The sequence below is a fragment of the Macrobrachium rosenbergii genome, chromosome 51, assembly GCF_040412425.1.
Source record: "Macrobrachium rosenbergii isolate ZJJX-2024 chromosome 51, ASM4041242v1, whole genome shotgun sequence".
Taxonomy (NCBI): Eukaryota; Metazoa; Arthropoda; class Malacostraca; order Decapoda; family Palaemonidae; genus Macrobrachium; species Macrobrachium rosenbergii.
The window spans coordinates 56,360,383-56,385,059 of record NC_089791.1 but is presented as its reverse complement, the minus strand read 5'-3'; the positions used below and the strand labels follow the sequence as shown (position 1 = coordinate 56,385,059).

At 37.1% G+C, this 24,677-nt stretch overlaps 1 protein-coding gene across 1 annotated transcript in view; it reads left to right on the top strand.

The window, feature by feature from the left end:
- The window catches only part of LOC136833059 (G-protein coupled receptor GRL101-like), a 115,325-nt gene that overhangs the window by 57,161 nt on the left and 33,487 nt on the right, over positions 1-24,677 (top strand). The window contains 7 exon segments of the mRNA XM_067094706.1: positions 1,099-1,160; positions 2,555-2,671; positions 4,585-4,702; positions 6,410-6,483; positions 7,774-7,911; positions 9,402-9,521; positions 19,665-19,776. Coding sequence (XP_066950807.1) covers positions 1,099-1,160; positions 2,555-2,671; positions 4,585-4,702; positions 6,410-6,483; positions 7,774-7,911; positions 9,402-9,521; positions 19,665-19,776 — 741 coding nt within the window.

The following is a 24,677-nucleotide window of genomic DNA, read 5'->3' as shown; positions in this document are numbered from 1 at the left end:
TCGGAGGGTGCGGTGCCGTCAGTGCCTCTGTCATCGAAGCATCCCAGAGGAGGTAGTGCCGTCCAGTGCACCTCCGAGTCTAAATAAACATCGGAGTAGTGCCGTCAGTGCACCTCCAGTCTAAATGAAGCATCCGGAGGCCAGGTGCGCGTCAGTGCACCTCGGTCTAAATGAAGCATCCCGGTAGTGCCGTCAGTGCACCTCAGTCTAAATGAAGCATCCCGGGTAGCGCCCGTCAGTGCACCTCTGTCTAAATGAAGCATCCGGGAGAAATTGCGCGATCCAGTGCACCTCGGTCTAAATGAAGCATCCCGGAGAGGTAGTGCCGTCAGTGCACCTCTGTCTAAATGAAGCATTCCGGAGGAGGTAGTGCCGTCAGTGCACCTCAGTCTAAATGAAGCATCCCGGAGGGGGTAGCTCCGTCAGTGCACCTCAGTCTAAATGAAGCATCCCGGAGAGGCTAGTGCCGTCAGTGCACCTCAGTCTAAATGAAGCATTCCGGAGGGCGTAGTGCGTTCCGGTGCACCTCAGTCAAATGAAGAATCCCGGAGGGGGTAGTGCCGTCAGTGCACCTCAGTCTAAATGAAGTACGGAGGAAGAATGGTGCCGTCCAGTGCACCTCAGTCTAAATGGAAGCATCCCGGAGAAGTAGTGCGATCAGTGCACCCCAGTCTAAATGAAGCATCCCGGTAGAGCCGTCAGTGCACCTCGAATAAATGAAGCACCCTGGAGGGTAGTGCCATCAGTGCACTTCAGTCTAAATGAAGCATCCCGGAGGTGGTAGTGCCGTCAGTGCACCTCAGTCTAAATGAAGCACCCGGAAGTAGTGACATCCAGTGCGCTTCCCGGTCTAAATGAAGCATCCCGGAGGTGGTAGTGCGGTCAGTGCACCTCAGTCTAAATGAAGCACCCCGGAGGAAGTAGCGCCCGTCAGTGCACCTCAGTCTAAATAGAGAAGCATCCCGGAGAAGTAGTGCCCTCAGTGCACCTCAGTCTAAATAAAGTACTTAGTCTAAATGAAGTACTCCGGAGCGGGATAGTGCCGTCAGTGCACCTCAGTCTAAATGAAATTCTCAGTCTAAATGAAGTACTCCGTAGGTGGGTAGTGCCGTCAGTATACCTCACGCTGTGCACTGTGGGCATTGCTCAAGGTTCTCCCCGTACGTTGGTAGTGCCGCCAGTGCACCTCACGGTGTGCACTACAGGCATTGCTAAAGGTTCTTTGCAGCGTCCCTTCGGTCCCTAGCTGCAACCCCTTTCATTCCTTTTACTGTACCTTCATTCATATTATCTTTCTTCCATCTTGCTATCCATCCTCTCTAACGATTATTTCATAGTGCAACTGCGAGGTTTCCTCCTGTTACATCTTTGTAACCTTTTACTCTCAATTTTCCTTTCGGCGCTGAATGGCCTCATAGGTCCCAGCGCTTGGCCTTTGGCCTAAACTCTATATTCCATTCCATTCATTCCATTACCCAAAGTACTTTGCAGCGTCCTACGACCATAGTTAAACACCTTTTATTCCTACTTACTACCTGTATACTCGTTCATATTCTCTTTTTTTCCGTCTTACTTTCCACCCTCTCCTAACAGTTGTTTTAACATTATTTTCAACGCCGAATGACCTTATAGGCCCCAGAGCTTGTCCTTTGGCCTAAATTTTATATTCCGATTGTAATTCCAAATGAAGTAAAAAAAGACTTCTAGTTGCTGATCTGTCCAGGGTCTCATGCTGATTTCTTTGTTTGCATGCCTGCACAGAAAAAAAATACTTTTCTCTGCTAATTTCAATAAGAATATACTGGAAATTTATCAGTAGGATTAAATCAACTTCATTCGATTTTAGCGGTAATCCCTTTTAAGAGTTGGGGCAGAAAATATCCCATCTCTCCGTCTCCTCTTACATGCAGTTTCGTGTCATCTATTCAACCCTACAAAGAATCAAGAAAACTATTAGACAGTTCTTGATCTCGGAAGCCATCATGGAGCCTGTTTCCTTATTATTACCAAAGACGATCAAGAAGTCATACAGCTTATCCATGCCACCTCTCGGATTTGTGATTGTAATGTTCGGTTTTACTCCTCGTCAAGTAATTGTAACGAGTCTACTTTTCGTTTTCTTCCCATGAAGCTTCAGTCTTTTACCCGGAAGAATAAGTGAGTGGAAATTTTGAAAGTGACGTAGTCCATGGAAGAATGGCAACGAGCTGTATAGAAATATAATCAATCTCATAATGTTTTATATAAAATACATTCACCTGACTATATATTAAAAATACAACGGCAAGTGTTGGTGTATGATTTACTGTAACCACTCCATTACAAGAAGGTTGCATACTTAAAAGCATGAAATAAAAAAAAAACGAATGGTATCATTCCTGATCTCCAAGATAACTAAAGGATAGCCTGGGATTACAACAGTTCAAGTAACTGCAATCAGTTTGTCCACACGAAGCTTTTACAATATCCTACGGGGACTTTTCTCGAGGATATAATAGGTTATTTAATGAATATCTGCGCACTTATTCTTATTCCATATTTCTTTCACTTCTAGCGGAAATCCAGTGCAATGAGGGCGACTGGCAATGTTCCAGCGGAGAGTGTGTCTCACAGACAAGCCGTTGTGACCTGAAGTTCGATTGCGCTGACAAATCTGATGAACTCAATTGTGGTGAGTATTTTCTGATCTTGTTCGTCCATTTCGACTGGGCTTAGAAACTGTCAATCACGAACGTGAGATTATCGAAAAATTGTTACTTCCTAATTTTTGTACATTACATTCGGTTCAGTTTCTAGACTATCAATCAAAATCTGTGGTTATGAATTGGTCGTCGCTTTCTTAGTGTTAATTCGTTTTATTCGCCACAACTTGGGAACATTCGGTCAAAAACTAGGTTGATTAAATGTTGTTATTCGTTACAGTTTAACAGACTCAGTGAGCTGATTAAAGAGGAGTAAGTCCTTATCTGTAGCATTCTATTTCATTCACACCTATCAATAGAAAGCAAGAATAAATGATAAAGAAACTGACTTAAAAAGCATATTGCTAAGGAAGACAGTCGATATCAGGGCTGGTACTCACACCGCATCCTAACTTCTGTCTTGCACACATACTCTTGCTCCTTACCTCTCCAGTTTCGCTTACCCGGTATATTATCGACTTTTCTCGAAATTTATCCATCTTTTCACCCAAAGTAACCTTTTTAACACCTGTTTGCATCCTTTAAATCCTTCTCACTCCTCATAGTACAAAAAACATTCAATTTATAAGCTCTCTTTTTTCCTTTCACCCACATTTCAAATTCCACTTTTTAATCCTTGAAAGAACATTTCACTCAACAGTCTATTCATACGTTACAACTTGCCACCGATAGACGCTCCTCTTCTCTTCTAAACCTTTTGCACGCACCCTGCTACCTTCCTTGCTGCACCTATTTTGTAACTCACTTCCTTTATCCTACTATCCTCCATTTCATTTACTCCCAGATATTGACACCCAGATAAAACTATAATCATTCATTCATCCATTCATTAATCATAAAAACCTACATGCAAATAAATCCTTCAAGTCTTCCAAACTATATATATATATATATCATTATATATATATATATATATTATATATATATATATATATATATATATATATATATATATATATATATATATATATATATATATATAAAGTATATATATATATATATACTGGTATATAATATTTTTATATTATACATATTTGTAATATATGTATTTGTATAATATATATAGTAGCTGACTAACCAGCGCTGCCTGGGAAAACTCTGCGACTGATAAACTCTCTCTCTCTCTCTCTCTCTCTCTCTCTCTCTCAACTCCTCCCAACACCCTCTACTCCTCTCTCTTTCACCTTCCTCTCCTCTCTCTCTCCCTCTCCTCTCTCTCTCACTCTTCTCTCTCTCCTCTTTCTTGTTAAGATAGTTGTTTCCAGTCATACATTGCCCAGCATTTTGACATTTTTTATTTTCACCCTCTCACCTGTTATCTGTACTGGGCTGAACTTGACTTAAAGCGGCACCGGAGTCCCACTATTCATTTCAAGCTGACCTCGAAAATTGTATGTGATTATGACACTAATATCTGTCAGTTTTCTGTTATTTTTACATGTTACCTCTTTCCCATACACAAATCCTTCTCTGCCCTTGCTTCTTGATGCCAGTGATGTATCACCCCACAGTATTGTTTTCCAGATAGTAACCATGTGTATACCAAGTTTGCTGAAATTGCTCCATGCATTTCAGAGTTATTCTGGCACAGACACATACATCCATTTATATATATATTTATATATATATATAGAGTATATATATATATATATATATATATATATATATATATATATATATATTATATATATATATATATATATACATATATATATACATATATATATATTCTCTTAACAATAAAGTAAATTGAAATAGACGAGGTTTGCCTTTCGGAACTAGCTTCTCGCAAATTACAGGTGTATCACCTGAAAATACACATACATGTACAAATGAGCATTCTTACTCACGGTCTTATTCATGTGCTTCGTCTTCACTGCAGAGAATCAAGTGTGTGGAGAAGGAGAGAGCCAGTGTTGGACCGGCCAGTGTATTCCCGCATCGTTATGGTGCGATCATGTGACAGACTGCTTGGATAATTCAGACGAACTGCATGTAATGTAAGGATCACTTATATATATTCCATTGCTTGATTTTTTCGAATAATGCTGTTCCTTCTTTTCTTCTTTTTTTTGTCTAGTTGTTCATGTCTTCTAATAATCTGAATTTTCATATCCATATTACGAGTAGTAGTAGAATATTCCTTTGATGGGGAATTGAGCTTTCAGTGGATGGTCTTCTTGGTGGAAATCTCTTCTGAACACGTGTCTAGGGTTTATGGGGTGACGTGTCCATTTCCACTTTTTTTCGGTGTTAGATCTATCGAAGGAATCAAACTGTAAGTAGCTATGAACGGTCTTCTGCGACATTTGTAGCTTTTTGAATATGGGAAGTGAGACATTATAATAAAATATTTATATTTTTACGAAAAAAGTTTTTATTCTAAATATATATATATATATCTTCCCAGCTTGTTTTTTTTTATATGGGTCGCTTGTGATGCCCTTTGAAGGACTTTGATCGAGCTTTGGGCAGACTTCTAAAAATTGATATTTGATCGGCTGCCCTGGCCTGACATCGCTTAGACCCCATTATTATTATTACATTATTGTACCAGGTCACTAGCGTGTATTCCCTCCCAGCAGTAGAGGAGTCGTTAGTAGTAGTAGTCGACAGTCGAGCATGAGCATGTCTCTTGCTATTTTTTGATGTTGGAGTGGCTTTGTTTGTGTGTGTACAGTCTGAACACACCCATTTTGCTTTATGCTGAACCTTCCACTGATTTCTCTTTCCATAATCTATGGGGTGAATCATTAATGGATAGCAAGTGTCCGCCTTCTCTGACCAGTTTTTCATGTCGAAATGAGCCCGGCGCTAACAAGACCTTTTAAGTCTGAAATGCTGCCTTTCCTAACTAAATATCGGGGCTCCCATTATCAGGTCTGTTGATCATTATTTCAAGAACAATTGATAACATACCTTTTTAGCCTGTTCATTTTTAGGGAAATTGCTTCATTTTCCCCTTTTGAATCGAAATTTGAACTATAACAACCCTGATCCGCAGTCCACGACGTGGGTCAAAGAATCCTTTGTTAGTCTTCTCTGTAAAAGAAAACTATTGTACGACATCGTCTCTGTCCGTCCGCAATTTTTCCGTCAGCTCCTCAGATCTTAAAATTGCCGAGGTTAGAGGGCTGCAAATTAGCATGTTGATCATCCACCCTCCAATCATCAAACATACCAAACTGCAGCCCTGTAGCCTTAGTCATTTTTATTTTTATTTGCTGTTAAAATTATCCATAATCGTGAGTCTGGGGGCAACGTATAGACAGGCCACCAGTGGGTCCGTAAAGTTTCCTGCTCATACAGCATTTACCGAGACTTCCGAAAGATAGACTATTTTCGGGTGGCTTGATTATACGCCACAATAAAAATTTTGATTGCGCCGAAGAAACGGGGCATTATTTACTTGTTTTCTTTTGCCTGCTGAACTTTAGGTGCTGATACATCAGTCGTAAATATGATTTACATGTTTCACATGTTTCACTTCATTATTCCACTTTAAAGATATATGTTGCATTTTTATTATAACCAGAGTTTTGTCAAAACAGCTATAACCATTAAATATTTACCATCAGTTAGTTACAACCTTCTTAAAATCAACTGACATAAGTGACCAAGCTGTCCAGAGGGTACCATTATTCTCGTTCCTGGTACCTTGAAATGAAATTGAGATTTGATATCATAGTAACCTTATGTTCCTAAAGAATGTCTCGTGGAAAAAGAAACTCCTTGGAGCACTCCAGTTGGCGTCGACCTTGGAAGCAGCCTAAACGCGCTTGTTAGTCTTTAAATAAATCGAGACCTTCTCTCAACCTCACATCACCATTAGGGGATCTCGCCCTGATCTTTGTGGTCCTGGTTGATATACCAAGCGACCTACGCACAGAGCCGCGACGGTTGTACAGCTCCCCTTCTAATTGTCCCTGCAGGAGAGTATTTGTCGTGGTGTACTCTCACACGGCACTGTAGGCGCTTAAGATTCTTAAGATGCAGCCTGTTTCAGCCTTTTTATTTTTTATTATACCTACGTTCATATTCTCTTTCTTCCGTCTTACTTTCCACCCCCCTCCTAATAATTGTTTCAACATCATTTTCAGCGCTGAATAACGTCATAGGTCCCAGCGCTTGGCCTTTGGCCTATATTTTATAGTCCAACTTTTGTGTCACAGTAATTGCCTTTGATGTCGAATGAGATCTACTTCATTTTTTTATATCCTACTCTCTCTCTCTCTTTGATTCAATTCAAGTCAGATTACAGGAAAATAGTTAATTTTCTCAAAGGAAATAGGAAAAACAAACTGTTATTAATCAGTTTTAACTGATCAGGTCGTTAAGATTACCTGCTGGTTAATTTTCCCTCGCAGGATGTCTCGGGTTATTTCCTAAAGGTTATAATTTAAGTCTAAGTTTCAATATGTCTATTTGGAAATCTTTCTGACTAGCTTGTGGCTGTAAATTATTTGTGCCAGTTCACAAAACAAAAAGTTTATTTTTTTATTTTAAAATCGGTTGTGTCCTTTCCCATCCAGATGGCCGTGATTTCAAGGAAATATTCTGTTTTCTCCCGAATTTCCCCTTCCTCGTGGGGCAAGGGACGGTTTCTTTCATGCATCTCTTCTAACCTCATTCAAAGATCTCAGAGACGATCATTTTCTTTAAATTTTGCAGAGGGCCACAGTAGACTGTTGTTGGTCATATATTTAGTGGGTGCTCGACTCAGTGATTGTAGAAAAAATACAATGCCATCTACATGTTACCATCTTATAATGGGTGTGTTGGTTACTGTTGTTGTTGTTGTTTGTAGCTTTCATACCTCTTTTGCAAATTATTTTTGTTTAATGTCTCCACATTGAAGATGGAGCATGATGCTTCTAAGCTTTATGTGCTTCTGAATCTATTTGTTCTCCTAATTTATTTGTGTGTGTTTTTTTTTTTTAAGCTTCAGAGGTCGATACTGATCTGTTATCATCAGCCTCACTTTCTTTGAAAACTCTGACCTAGTTTATTTTAGTTTTTTAAGAACAGGCTTCATCCAATTCACATTTCCAACTTTTTTACTTCACGGCAGATCACGGATGGAATGGCTGTAAAGAGAGTGAATTTGCTTGCGCCAGCGTTTCCCAGTGCATCCCGTTGGAAGAACGTTGCATTCTCTCCACTAACCGCCATCATGGTTGTGCAGATCGCTCTCATCTCCTGGGATGCAGTAAGTTTACGCTTGAGTTCGAAATATCCAGTATTATATAAATATATATACTGTATATATATATATATATATATATTATATATATATATATATATATATATATATATATATATATACTGTATATATATATATATATATATATATATATATATATATATATATACATATATATATATATATATTGTGTGTGTGTGTGTATTGTGTGTGTATGTTAATAAATTATAGAACAAGGTCATTTTTACAGAAGTTTTCTCAAGCGCTGATGTCTCTTGAGCAGTTGCTATTCGTTATACTCCCATACTCTACATCTGGTTCGTTGCTCATCTTCTCACTTCTTATCATTTTGCATGCCCAGTAAAGACAAATCTACCTCAACCTCTTTTCTTTTCAGCATGCACAGTAAAGACAAATCTACTAACTTTCTTTTTCTTCATTTGTATGTGTGACTTTGTTCAAATATGATACGCAGATCCATCAGCTTGGCTGTTGGCATAAATTCCGTCATTTTTTTTTTCTTGCAAAGTCACAAAGAAACCAAAGTCATCCACAGTAACGTTTATAACCAAACATTTGTGTACATCTAAAATTTTTCTTCTCCCGTCATCCACAATAGTAATCATTGGCAAGCACATGTACATTTGTAAATCATTTATCATTTTTCAGTCTCTGTGGGCATGGGACGGGTCAATGAAAAGGGACTCTTCTTATCCAGTTTTATCAGTAATAAAACATTTGCAATATTCTGTATTAGATTTCCTTGATGTAATCTGGAATTATGTCACATTTAGAGATGCGTGGTGGCGGGCAAAAAGAAAGGCCCTGGAAAACTCAAATAAAACTGTTCCCGTTGTCAAAAGAAAATCACCACGTAAGGTTGAATTTTCCTTTAAAGACGAAGTATAAGCTTAAAACATCGGCGGCAATATGAATTGATTGCTTTATTATTGCAGTTTCATAAACATATTTTTTGCAAATACATATATTAGTGCAAGTCTTAGGTCATCTGTTTAGGCTACCTTAATTTAATACTCTCTTTAATACCTTTCTCCATAAGTATATTCTTTTCATTATATTTCAGCTAAACTACGAAATCCGATTATCTGATCAGTTCTAGCAAGATTAGCAAGTTATTTTGCCCTTAGTATCTTGTTTGAAAATACAACTGATCATGATCTTCACTTGAAACAGTAATGATAAAGTTATTTTCCTCATTGATTTAGTGCCTGACAGTTATTGCATGCATGAGAGACTGATGTTGCAGTATTGGATGTTTATGCATTTTGTATGTGTTGGTTCTCGACCAGCTTCTGCCCACCTGCATTCTTTTACTACAATCTCTGAATTATTCGTCATCAGAAAGCCATTTCAAAACGGTTCAACCCGAACCTAATATTATTCTTGCTCCTTTCATCCCTCCTGTAACCTTTTATTACCCTTAGTCCTCTATTCCCGCTTCAGATGGAAATCAGTCGTTTTTGTCTCGTCTGCAGAGTCCGTGGAATGTCCTCCAGGTATGTTCAAGTGTCAGTCGGGTCCCTGTCTGGAAGCAGAGAGACAATGCGATGGCAACATCGACTGTCCTGAGACGTGGGATGACGAAGATTTTTGCCGTAAGTTTGTTTTCCATTTTCCGTTGTTTGAATATGTCTCTGTATGTACGAGATGAAATTACTGTAGTATACATTGCAATAAGGACGTTTTTCACGTTCTTTATGTGTACCTTTATCTTTTCACAAATGCTGTTAAGGCTTATGTTTTCTTGTACGTGACAACTTTTAATGTTTATGACTTGATCGCAATTTAAATGTTGCTAATGCACAAAACTGAAGAGTTGCACCTCTTTAAATAAATCTTCCTTTAGATTCTTATACGTAATAGATAAAAATTTGCTTTCCTGCAATAATTACCATATTCAACGAAGCTTGCAGACTTTGTATTTTATCTCAAGTCTGAATGTTTTTTCTGAGGAAGGTATTTCAAGAGATGCGAATGGGACTGATGAAATTTCTTGGCAAAGATAAACTATTATGCAATTCTTATGATTATTAAATCCCTGTGAATTCAGCTCAGTTGAAAATTGACTCCTATGGTAACAGCATATATATATATATATATATATATATATATATATATATATATATATATATATATGTATATATATATATGTTATATATATATTGATATATATATATGTATATATATATATATAAATATATATATATATATAAATATTATATATAAAATATATACATTTATATATATATATATATATATATATATATGTAATATATATATATATATATATATATATATATATAAAAATATATATATATATATATATATAAATATATATCAATATACATATATATATATATATATGTATTTATATATATACATAGTAAATATATATATATATATATATATATATATATATATCTATATATAAAGTATATATATATATATATATATATATATATATATATGTATATATATATATAAACGTCCCTTTTTAATATATTGCCTCTATATATATATTTTATATATGTTACCGAAGGGGAATTTTTAGTTGATAATATATATGGCCCCTGAACCAGCAGAATGTAAGAACCACAGGATACAGTGGACGCATTTTAACCCGCGCGGCCAGCAAGTGAGGTATAATGGATATCGTCTTCCCATATACAAATCGGAACCACATAGTACATTTGTACGCATATATATATGACTTCCAAGTTACATCACCGTGATTCATATTCAATCAGTAAGCTCCTCTTTATTAATTACAAGAAGCTCTACCTCGGATATAATATATTTTCATGTTTGAACAGAGTGGATTTTAGTTGATAATAAGTTCCCAGTCTCATTTAACCGATCTAAGCGAAACAAGAACTCAGGTCTAATGGGGCATTTGCCCATGGAACAAACACCACGTGGTTAGCAGTTTTCCCCTCCTTTGCAAACACCTGGAGTTCGGGACGGTTAACGATTCAACTTAAAACTTGCGGCTTAACATCACGTCCCCTAGTCCTGAACATAGAGGGTTCACTCTCCACAGATCTTCAACTTATCAACTAAAAATTTCCTTCCAACACAAATGTTTAGCTGCATCTGCCTTGTAGCTTGCTCAATTGTATATTAAAGGGCTGCTGGAGTTCATGACTTGCCTCTTTACGGTGCCCTGGTCCAGCCACAGCTTATATGTTTCTCTCTCTAATTTCCTCATATATCCCAGAATATCTGAATTTATTATCACCTTCATAAACTAACTGCCTAAGTTATTTTTTTGACCATTCACCCCCTGACTTCATCTTCACCCTTCTATCATGACCATATTCAGTGTTTTGGGAAATTTATGCCACTTACCTATATCCGGGACTTAGGCAAGTACCGTCGGTTCAGTTCCTACACGGTGCATTTGATTTAGTAAAAACTAAAATTGAAAAATCTTGCAGTTAGTTCCTGAGGGTGACGATATTAGTATAACCCTTCATATTCCTTTGATTGTACCTCCGTTCCACCCTCTACATATACATATACAATCATTTCCATAGTGCAACAATGTGATTCTCTCTTTATCTTGGTACACCATTTCAAAATATTTTTGAAATTCTCACTTAATCTATTAACAAATGAATGACCTAACAAGGGTATTTGCAGATGGAAACGTCCACTGCAGTTTTTCTTTGACCTACCTTATATTCCATTCCATTCCATATAACAGCCTTTAACCAAAATAGATTCCACGTTCCGTAGTCATACTCTCTTTAACCTAACACAAAACATTAGCTCTGTTAGTGTTATTGCAGCTCAATTTTAATTCTGGAGTTGATTTCTTTAACCTCTTCCAGCCAAATATTTTCCTTTTTTTACCTGATTTTATAAATTCCATCAGTCTGTCGGCTCTACTCTTATCACTAACCCTGACTTTCTTCATTTAATGAGGAGACTGGTCTGTAGGATCGGTTTGCCTCACACTAATACATACATCTCGCAGCGTCCCACCTAACATCTTCTTTAATCATAACCGTTCCACCCTCTGCCACGTTGTCTCGAACTGGTCGCTTGAACGGTACACCATTTAAATCTTTTTATTCTCAGTTCTTCAGTGTGGGAGCTTGGATCCCAGCGCTTTCCTTTGACCGGCCACATCGTTACCGGGGTCTTTGATGTCAAGGCAGGGCAGCCGTCAGGCCTTAGAGTTTCAACCCCAACGCCAAATCAAAAGTCCTTCAGAAGTTATTGCATATTCATTTTAACTCTGTATTTCTCACCGGTCTTGGAAAATTTTCAATTTTTATTCGGTTTTATAAACGAAGAAGAAGAAGAAGAAGAAGGAGACTGTTATGGGGAACAAAGTTTGATGGTACTGTAACAACTGTTGTACAGGTTATCAGGGTTAAATTTGTCATCTTGGTCTGATACAGATGATCTTTTGTACCTAGACATTTAAATTACTATATGAACATTTAACAGTCAAAGACGCTTGAGCACCATTGCCACACTTGTGAATAAAGTTCAGGACATAAGGACTTTAGCCTGGTAATTCAAGACATGTTTATAAAATTCAAATCCTTCTAACACATGAATGGGAGTATTTTATTTGGATGCAACGTCGTTAGTACAATTCCATAACCAGATCTACCTACTCCAATGTCATTGCAGTTATTTAGGAGCCAAAATTTTGGAGAAATTCAGGTTTTGTGGAAGACTTGTTATTCCTTTCAGGTTGGTCTTTGTCGATATTGCCTGCTGATACTAGAAGTAGCTCATCCATTCCAGCGCTCTTTAACCACATTACCAGCCATACTTCATATGTACAGTACAACTTCCTTTTAACTGACAATTCTTTTAGACTTTTAGGGTAGGTTCACACGGGCGTTTTAAACTGTGGCACACTGTTCAACCTGTAATCGTTCACACGAAGCGTTTTTGATTTCATGCGCCACCGCGTTGTAATGTTTTTTATATATATATATATATATATATATATATATATATATATATATATATATATATAAAGAGAGATATATATATATATGGTATACATATATATATATATATATATATATATATATATATATATGTAGACGACCACATGAAAGGTGAAAATTAAAGACCAGGTACTCAAGCGCTTTCATTATGTACACTTTTCTGGGTACAAAGTAAAATAAATAAAGATAGACATAAACAAGAAAAACTCTACAAAACAAAGATCAAAGCCACTAACAAGCTCAAACATCATTACTGAATGCAATCACTAGTTTAAAGTCAATTGTCACATACCAAACAAAAATACTTCGAAAATACTTAAGAACTGAAACTACAGTTAGAACAGGCTATTGCTAAAAGGTACATTGTACTCCTACAATTTTATGAACAGCATAATATATCTAATCAAAATAATCGCTGAACTATTATTCATAAGTTGATTGTTAAAATGCTTAATAAAGGCAGATTCAATTATATTTCTCTTAACAATGTGGTTACAAAAAATTTTCTCAGATGAATTTTTCCAGTCTATACAATGGTTAAAATCATTCATATGTACAAATAAAGCACTTGTCAATTGGCCTGTTCGAACTGCGTAACGATGCTGTTTTAGACGATAATCTAGTTCTTTACCAGTTTGACCAAGGTATTTATTACTACATCCAGCACAAGGAATCGTGTAAATACAGCCATTAATTTGTTTTGGGGAGTTACGAACAATGATATTCTGAAGTGTCCCTGAATTCTTGTAAACAACAGTTATCTTGAAAATTTTCAGTAATTTTTTAATGAAACAAAGATTTACGTTATATGGAAGTGTCAAAATATTTTCTCTCACCAAAGGCTCCCTATTGTTATTGGAATAAAAAATGTTTCTAGCTTTCTGTAAAGATTTGTCGATTAAAAACTTTGGGTATTTTAACATAATTCCTACGTCGTAAATTTTACAAAATTCCGAGTCTAAGAATTCCGGGCTGCATATCCTTAATGCCCTTAAAAACATGCTACAAAAAAACTGAGAGTTTTACATTAACGTGGTGATCTGAATAATAGTGGACATAAGAACAGACGTTGGTAGGTTTCCTGTAAACATCAAACACAAAAGTTCTATCCCTTCTATGAACCAAAACATCTAAAAATGGTAATGAACAATTATTTTCCTCTTCAACGGTGAATTTAATAGAAGGTACCAAATGATTTACCTTGTCCAAAAAACTGTTCAAATTTTCGCACATGGGCCAAACACAGAATATGTCATCAACGTATCGAAACCAAAGAACCCCCTTAGGCAAAATAGCAGGCAATATTTTTACTTCAAAAAACTCCATATATAGGTTGCTAAGAACTGGGAAAGGGGATTTCCATAGCCATCCCAAACTTTTTGAAGGTAATAATTTCCGTTAAAAACAAACTTGCAATCCTTAACACATAATTTTATCAATTCTAAAAATTTTGTCAGAAGCTAAAGGTAAATCATGCCTTGTTAATTCGTCAGCTAAAAAGGCCAACAAATCGTCAACTGGGACATTGGTAAATAAAAAGTTACATCAAAACTGACCATTTTAAAGTCGTAATTTATGCGAGAATTACTAATTTTTTCAACAAAATCTGTATTATTCTTTATATGCGATTGGGATATGTTTCCGACAATAGGCGTGAGAATCCGAACCAACCATTTAGACAGTTTATATGAAACGCTACCAACAGAACTGATTATTGGGCGGACAGGATTACCAAACTTGTGTTTTAATAAGACCATGCATATACGGTAAAGTTGCACACTGCGAAGAAAACTGTTTGATTAGAGCATCATTTCCTTTTAAGACACTTTTTAATTTCTTATTAAAGTTACTATTAACAGTCGCTAGGGGATTTTTTCGTAGTTCTGAGTAAGTTACATTATCTGACAAAAGATTACACATTTTTCTAACATAATCATCTTTATCCATTATCACCAGAACCTGGGATTTATCAGCCTTCGTAATATGCAGGTCATTATCATTTTTCAAGTCATTGTAACACTTGATGAAACGTCTAGGAACACTAGTTGGTACTGGTTTCGACAGGGCACCGTAAACAATACCTTTGCAAATATTAAGCTCATCACTAGACACACTACATACAATTCCTTTCCAGATAATTAAAGGAGTTGGCAACATCTACGTAGTCAACATTTTCTTTAGAAAACGAAAAGCTTAATCCGTAACCTAGAGCACTTGAGACATGTTCCTGTAACGGTCTACTTGACAAGTTTATCACAAAATCAGGGTTAGCATGATTATTCCAGTCACTGTTTTTCGATCAAACCCTTCAGCTTTCTTTCTAGTCTGTTACTTACTCTGCGGCATGTAGTTCTCAGCTTCCTATAACAATAATTCATAAGCGGATGTTTCCAATCTACAGGAATGAGCATATGAAAACTGCGTCGTTTTTCACTCAAATTATAAAAAGCATCTTGAACATCTGTTTTCGCCATTTCAATATATTTCTGTAAGATTAAGCGTTGGTAGTCATCAAAAGGTCGGTCAGCCAATTTAAGCAATCTTCGTGGAATGAACGATTTTGGCACTACTTGTTCCAATAAGCAGTTCCTCAGGAATCTGTAACGAAGCTTCAGCTTGTGGGCCCTGATCAATGTAGAGCAGAAAGTCGTCACGATAGCCACCAAAGCAGGATAGTATACAGCAAAGTTGTAGAGTTCACGCGTGGCTTCCATATCAGCAATAAGTCACCAAACTGCACGTGACAAATATATACGTAGACGACCACATGAAAGGTGAAAATTAAAGACCAGGTACCAAGCGCTTTCGTGTATTGCGTACACTTCTTCGGGGTACAAAGTAAAATAAATAAAGATAGACATAAACAAGAAAACTTCACAAAACAAAGATCAAAGCCACTAACAAGCTAAACATCATTACTGAATGCAATCACTAGTTTGAAGTCAAATTGTCACATACCAAACAAAAATACTTTAAAAATACTTAAGAACTGAAACTACAGTTAGAACAGGCTATTGCTAAAAGGTAACATTGTACTTCCCTACAATTTTATGAACAAGGTAACTATCTAATTTAAAAAGACCCGAACTAATATTCATAAGTTGATTGTTAAAATGCTTAATAAAGGCAGATTCAATTATATTTCTCTTAACAATGTGGTTACAAAAAATTTTCTCAGATGAATTTTTCAGTCTATACAATGGTTAAAATCATTCATATGTACAAATAAAGCACTTGTCAATTGGCCTGTTCGAACTGCGTAACGATGCTGTTTTAGACGATAATCTAGTTCTTTACCAGTTTGACCAAGGTATTTATTACTACATCAGCACAAGGAATCGTGTAAATACAGCCATTAATTTGTTTTTGGGAGTTACGAACAATGATATTCTGAAGTGTCCCTGAATTCTTGTAAACAACAGTTATCTTGAAAATTTTCAGTAATTTTTAATGAAACAAAGATTTACGTTATATGGAAGTGTCAAAATATTTTCTCTCACCAAAGGCTCCCTATTGTTATTGGAATAAAAAATGTTTCTAGCTTTCTGTAAAGATTTGTCGATTAAAACTTTGGGTATTTTAACATAATTCCTACGTCGTAAATTTTACAAAATTCGAGTCTAAGAATTCCGGACTGCATATCCTTAATGCCCTTAAAAACATGCTACAAAAAACTGAGAGTTTTACATTAACGTGGTGATCTGAATAATAGTGGACATAAGAACAGACGTTGGTAGGTTTCCTGTAAACATCAAACACAAAAGTTCTATCCCTTCTATGAACCAAAACATCTAAAAATGGTAATGAACAATTATTTTCCTCTTCAACGGTGAATTTAATAGAAGGTACCAAATGATTTACCTTGTCCAAAAAACTGTTCAAATTTTCGCACATGGGCCAAACACAGAATATGTCATCAACGTATCGAAATTAACAAGGCATGATTTACCTTTAGCTTCTGACAAAATTTTAGAATTGATAAAATTATGTGTTAAGGATTGCAAGTTTGTTTTTAACGGAAATTATTACCTTCAAAAGTTTGGGATGGCTATGGGAAATCCCCTTTCCCCAGTTCTTAGCAACCTATATATGGAGTTTTTTGAAGTAAAAATATTGCCTGCTATTTTGCCTAAGGGGGTTCTTTGGTTTCGATACGTTGATGACATATTCTGTGTTTGGCCCATGTGCGAAAATTTGAACAGTTTTTGGACAAGGTAAATCATTTGGTACCTTCTATTAAATTCACCGTTGAAGAGGAAAATAATTGTTCATTACCATTTTTAGATGTTTTGGTTCATAGAAGGGATAGAACTTTTGTGTTTGATGTTTACAGGAAACCTACCAACGTCTGTTCTTATGTCCACTATTATTCAGATCACCACGTTAATGTAAAACTCTCAGTTTTTTGTAGCATGTTTTTAAGGGCATTAAGGATATGCAGCCCGGAATTCTTAGACTCGGAATTTTGTAAAATTTACGACGTAGGAATTATGTTAAAATACCCAAAGTTTTTAATCGACAAATCTTTACAGAAAGCTAGAAACATTTTTTATTCCAATAACAATAGGGAGCCTTTGGTGAGAGAAAATATTTTGACACTTCCATATAACGTAAATCTTTGTTTCATTAAAAAATTACTGAAAATTTTCAAGATAACTGTTGTTTACAAGAATTCAGGGACACTTCAGAATATCATTGTTCGTAACTCCCCAAAACAAATTAATGGCTGTATTTACACGATTCCTTGTGCTGGATGTAGTAATAAATACCTTGGTCAAACTGGTAAAGAACTAGATTATCGTCTAAAACAGCATCGTTACGCAGTTCGAACAGGCCAATTGACAAGTGCTTTATTTGTACATATGAATGATTTTAACCATTGTATAGACTGGAAAAATTCATCTGAGAAAATTTTTGTAACCACATTGTTAAGAGAAATATAATTGAATCTGCCTTTATTAAGCATTTTAACAATCAACTTATGAATATTAGTTCGGGTCTTTTTAAATTAGATAGTTACCTTGTTCATAAAATTGTAGGGAAGTACAATGTTACCTTTTAGCAATAGCCTGTTCTAACTGTAGTTTCAGTTCTTAAGTATTTTTAAAGTATTTTTGTTTGGTATGTGACAATTTGACTTCAAACTAGTGATTGCATTCAGTAATGATGTTTAGCTTGTTAGTGGCTTTGATCTTTGTTTTGTGAAGTTTTCTTGTTTATGTCTATCTTTATTTATTTTACTTTGTACCCCGAAGAAGTGTACGCAATACACGAAAGCGCTTGGTACCTGGTCTTTAATTTTCACCTTTCATGTGGTCGTCTACGTATATATTTGTCACGTGCAGTTTGGTGACTTATTGCTGATATATATATATATGTATGTATATATATATATATGTATATATATATATATATATATATATATATATATATATATATATATATATATATATGACTTTTATCACATCACCGTGATTCATATACAATCAGTAAGCTACAAACGTCCTTTAATATCAATTCGCTCTACCTCGGAAATAAATATATTTTCATGTATGTTACCGAAGGGGAATTTTTTAGTTGATAATAAGTTCGTCGTCCCGTGGGCTCGAACCAGCGAAGGACAAGAACTCAGGACTACAGTGGACTCATTAACCCACACGGCGTCCACTGTAGTCCTGAGTTCTTGTCCTTCGTTGGTTCGAGCCGAACCAACGAAGGACAAGAACTCAGGACTACAGTGGACACCTTAACCCACACGGCGTCCACTGCGGTCTGAGTTCTTGTCCTTCGTTTTCGAACCCACGGGACGACGAGCGAACTTATTATCAACTAAAAAGACCTTTAACATATATGAAAATATATCATTTCTTGTAGAGCGAATTGATATTAAAGGACGTTTTAGCTTATGTATATGATATATATATATATATATATATATATATATATATATATATATATATATATATATATATATTCATCTACTTTTTTGTGACATCCAGTGTCAGAATGATCCCTCTCCATAGTTAACAGTTGACAGTGACAGCGATGCAATAGTGTTAGTGACTGTGATCACGGGGACCAGGCGTGGTGGCCAGGGTTGCTATGGTAACGCACAATCTCTTTTCTCATTGGCTGACACAGCCAATGATGGCACCTGCTATCTTCAAAAAGCGCGGTTCACCGCTGTGTGTGAACGATGTCATTGACTTGTATGTATCTCGACACGCCCGGCAATCGCGCGTTGGCGAGGGGAATCTCGCTACCGCTGCGTATTGGAAACCGCCGCGATACGCCGCGAGTTACGTCGCGAGTTACGTGTGAACGATTCCATAAGCTGCATTGAACAATCGACCTCGCGTATCTCACCGCGCGGTTAAAAACGCCCTGTGTGAACGTAGCCTTAAGAGACTTCTACCCATCATGAATTTAATCTCAAGTTTTCGAATTGCCCATATCTTTGCATTTTATATTCGGATTCATTACAATAATCAGGAGTATAAAAAAGACTAAAATCATTGGTGTTGAATATGGAATTCTGTGCCATTCTCCTTCAGTTCCAAAATTTGGTTGACAAGTTTGCCTCCATATGTTGAATGCCGTGAATAAACAATTTTACGGATATTGAATAAGCTTATGCGTATGAATGCGTATGTTGCGTGTGTGTGTGTGTGTGTGTGTGTGTGTGTGTTTGTGTGTGTGACCGTAAACTCACCTCATCATAATAATTCTACTGCTAATCAAATTGGTATGTTTATTTTCCAGCCTTCCAGTGCTCACACGAAGTTCCAGAGTGTCGGTGCCATCACTTGGAAGCCAATTGCTCTGGTCTGAATCTTCGACGCTTCCCTGATATTGAGAAGAATATCAACCGCTTGTAAGCATACATGACTTTCCATTACCGTCCTTGAATGAGTGTTTTTTCGTTACCTTGTCTGTAAGGAAATGAACGAAGTAAAAGGAAAAACGGATACGTGTATATAGTTAAAGATGGCGGTTGAATAGTATGGGGACACTGCACATACACGAATAAAAAGATTAACTGGATGAAGATGATGATGTTGACCTACACAGAAGGAGAGGCAAACACTGGTGTGTGTGTGTGTGTGTTTGTGTGTGTGCGGGTTTGTATGCGTGTGTGTCTGTCTTTTAGTGACCTCGGTCCAGTTGGCAAATGGATCAAATTACAGTTGTACAACAATTTCTTTCCCTCTCTTTTTAAGAAAGTTTCTAAATGAACTGGTTATCGGAAATGTGATGCTCGTTGACCCAGCTGACTTTTTCAACTTATGGGATTTTTATTTTCTTGTAGAAGTTTGTGTGTTTTTGTGGGGGCATTGAAGTCAATATTTTTTTTTCTTTTTTTTTGATAAAGTATACAGAGGAGAACAATTATGTTTGGAAATGACGAACAGATTCATTTTTTTATGTACCTTCGTGAATATATATAATACCCACTATAAGGAAAAGGTTGCAAACAACAAGGTCCTTTACGTGGACATTGTGATAACTGAGGGAAGGGATGTGAAGAATTCGAATGTACCTAATGCCATATTATGACTCTTCTATAAGTAATAAACCTGTAAAAGCCAATTTCCCAGTTCAAACTGAAGATAATGAAGTACATATTATAATGATTCCTAGTTATTATCGTAGAGCGTTGATGTATCCTCTACGAGTCTATGTATATAAATTGATCTATAAATTTGACACTGATTGAACGGTAGAATTTGTTCCGGGAGAGAAATGGATTGCCTATAATAAAGCCGAATTTGTGCTTCTAAAAGCTTCCTTCAGAAGAGAAAGATGTGCGGATTGGGAAGAGCTTTATTACCTTGCAGGTTTTACAACGCATGGGGAAAAAACGGCCGTCGTATGTTTCTAGTTTTTCACTAGGCAGTGACAACACTAAGTAGTATTAAAGGTCTGGATAAACAACCGTATTACCTTTATTCATGAAGAGTAACAGCAATTAATTTCCTTGGAACAACAGCATTCTAGGAACCTACTACTATATTTTCATGGGACTCGGGCCCGGAGTGACATTGCCGGAGTTAACACCAAAGGCACCCGATATTTTGGTCTTACCAGTGCAGGAACAGTTCTCCGCCCTTGAATAATGTTAGTTAAGTTAAGTATACCTTAGTTTAACCAGACCACTGAACTGATTAGACTTATTTTACGTGGCTAAGAACCAATTGGTTACCTAGCAACGGGACCTACAGCTTATTGTGGAATCCGAACCACATTATAGCGAGAAATTAATTTCTATCACCAGAAATAAATTCCTCTTATTCTTCAATGGCCGGTCGGAGACTCGAACTCGGGCCTAGCAGAGTGCTACCGAGAACTCTACCGACTTGTCCAACGAGGAACAAATAATGTTAGTAGTAACCCGGCATCTTTACCAACATTTTCCGTCGGATATCATACTTGGTCATCTTCCACACAATTTTTAATAATGGAGGGTTTCCAGTAGTCTCTGCTGCTAGAGTTTAGCTAAGATTTAGTGTCATCAAGCTTTATCAAGAGACCGCGATGTCTCACAAGTCAGTGCTAGAAAGACACAATGTTCAGTACTAGAAAGACAATGTTTATTACTAAAAAGACTGTTCATTACAAGAAAGATACAATGTTCAGTACTCGAGGGAGACACTGTTCAGTACCAGAAAGACACTGTTCAGTACCAGAAAGACACACTGTTCAGTACCAGAAAGACAGTGTTCATTACCAGAAAGACACTGTTCATTACCAGAAGGCCACAATGTTCAGTACTAGAAAGGCACACTGTTCAGCATCGGCAAAACACACTGTTCAGTACCAGAAAGACACACCACTCAGTGCTAGAAAGACATTGTTCAGTACCAGAAATGGACACTTCATTACTAGAAAGACACTGTTCATTACCAGAAAGACACTATGTTCAGTACTAGAAAGACACTGTTCAGTACCAGAAAGACACACTGTTCATTACTAGAAAGACACTGTTCATTACCAGAAAGACACAGTGTTCAGTACCAGAAAGACACACTGTTCATTACTAGAAAGACACTGTTCATTACCAGAAAGACACAGTGTTCAGTACCAGAGAGACACACTGTTCATTACTAGAAAGACACTGTTCATTACCAGAAAGACACAGTGTTCAGTACCAGAAAGACACACTGTTCATTACTAGAAAGACACTGTTCATTACCAGAAAGACGCAATGTTCAGCACAAGAAAGACACACTGTTCAGTACCAGAAAGACACACCATTCAGTACCAGAAAGACACATTGTTCATTACTAGAAAGACACTGTTCATTACCGGAGAGACACTGCTCAGTACTAGAAAGACACTGATCAGTACCAGAAAGACACACCGTTCAGTATCAGAAAGACACACCGTTCAGTATCAGAAAGACACACTGTTCATTACTAGAAAGACACTGTTCATTACCAAAAGACACAATATTCAGTACTAGAGAGACACACTGTTCAGTACCAGAAAGAGACACCGCTCAGTAGTAGAAAGACACTGTTCAGTACCAGAAAGACATACCAGAAAGACACTCTTCAATACTAGAAAGACACTGTTCATTGCCAGAAAAACACAATGTTCAGTACTAGAAAGGCACACTGTTAAGTTCCAGAAATACACCGCTCCGTACTAGAAATACACTGTTCAGTACCAGAAAGACACACTGTTTAGTATCCGAAAGACACACCGTTCAGTACTAGAAAGACACTGTCCGATGTAGAAAGACACTGTTCAGTACTAGAAAGACACTATTCAGCACCAGAAAGACACACTTCCGTACTATAAAGACACGGTTCAGCCAGAAAGACACTGTTCAGTAGCCTACCAGAAAGACACACTTCAGTATTACAAAGACACTGTTCAGTATCAGAGGGACATACTGCTCGGCTCTAGAATGACTTGTTTTACGGCAGCAGAAAGACACACGGCTCAATACCAGGAGTATTTCTTCTCTTTTACGATGATGGATGGTAGCTGATAATATGGTCATGAGAACTGGAAACTCTGCTCCCGCGGTTTCTTTAATACTTCTTATTGTTTTACCCTCGCTTACATTGTGTTGGGTACATTAGGAAACGTGTCTATTCCTAATTGGGTTCCATCCATAACTTTTCCCTTTTAGAAGCACTTCTTATCCTTAACTCGTTCCTGTCTAGAACTCGTTCCCTGTAATACAAAAATTTATTTAGGACAGCATTCTTTTCCTAGGTATACTGTATTCGATGTTACAGGATACGTCAGATAAGGCCACTTCTTGTCTGCGTTTCCTCCATTTCTGTATTTCTCCCTCCTCACTTCCCTTACTTCACTATGAAATGGATTTACATTATATCTTGTATTATAGTTATCTCATAGTGGGCGCTGTGCTGTGCAGAGCATTTGAAAGGCATCGTAATGAAATGTTTAACCTCGGTAAGTTTTACCTCGAAATGAACTGCTCCCTGGTTTTCTTTAACCTGTATCCATTTTCTTTTCATTGCATGGGGTAGATCATGTATACGGTAAATTCCTACCATTTATTAGCTTGATGGAGCTTGGCAAGAGTGCGTGGTCATTGACCATGTACTTCATGTTCTTATCCCTTCCAATTGTCCAAGATACAGTAACTCAAGGCATCATCCCTTAACCCATACTTGGCCTATGACATAATGTGGCGAATTGTCCTCCCAAACCCAACCCAGGTCCCATCCAAGGTAGTCATGTTACTTGCTGTTAAGTACGAGTGTAACAAGTGTGTTTGTCGTGAATTTTCCCCACGACTGGGATGGTTCTATGTCTCCAGATGGAATGGGACTAGGATGGTCAGGCCTGAAGGGCGATATCAGTAAACATCTAAGCGAAGGTCTAACAACAACAGGTAGGGTTTTACAATTTTATTGCAAAATTAGACTATTTAGATTTAACAAACACAGAACCGACGGACCACGAGGTCCACGACAAAGTAGGCAACTCAAATACAAGACATTTTCGTGACGTTTGATCGAAAAAAGGCTACAATTGCATATTTATGTTACTCCTAGATCATTAAGCAATACGTTGGATAAACATTAACCACGTCAAACCGCGGATGACAAAAGTACAGAGTGATATTACAGTAGCAAGCTATATTAACCGGCTCTATACTGCAAAAAACAACTTGGCTGGGGAAGTGACGACACGGAATGATCCCAGCTTACCTCTATGACGTGCCCCCGAGAAAGATGCATATCCCCTCTCCGCATGTCTCGTTGTCACTTCGGTTCCCATTCAAAACTTCTACATTGATTAATTTAACAAAAGTTGTATTTGAATCACTTAAAAGAGAGCCCTTCTGATACTCACGATACTGCTTACACAGGCAATCTGCGTGACATGAATAATACTCGAACATATTTACAGAAAAATGAGAACCACGAACTCGGCCGCCTATTTTTCACTCCCCCTCGCTTATCCCGACCGTTGTGAAGGATTGTCGAGAAAAAGAGGATCCAATTTTTCCACGACAGTGGTATCCATGATTTATTTTGTGGTCGTTTACTTCATATGGTTTTATCTCGTCGAGCATCCCATGCCCCCGAAGATAGTGCAGACGGGATAACTGATTCCGCTATTAGCACACTTGTATGTTAGCACAACCTTCCTTCCTTCATTAGGCAAAAGGGTCTGTTGTGTTTCTCCTTATTGAACCCCTCAGTTCTTCATTCCCTTTTCTATTATCTTCTTTACTTCGGGCAGGGGCAAGGAAAGGGAGTTCTGTTACCGTCTCACGGTCATTTT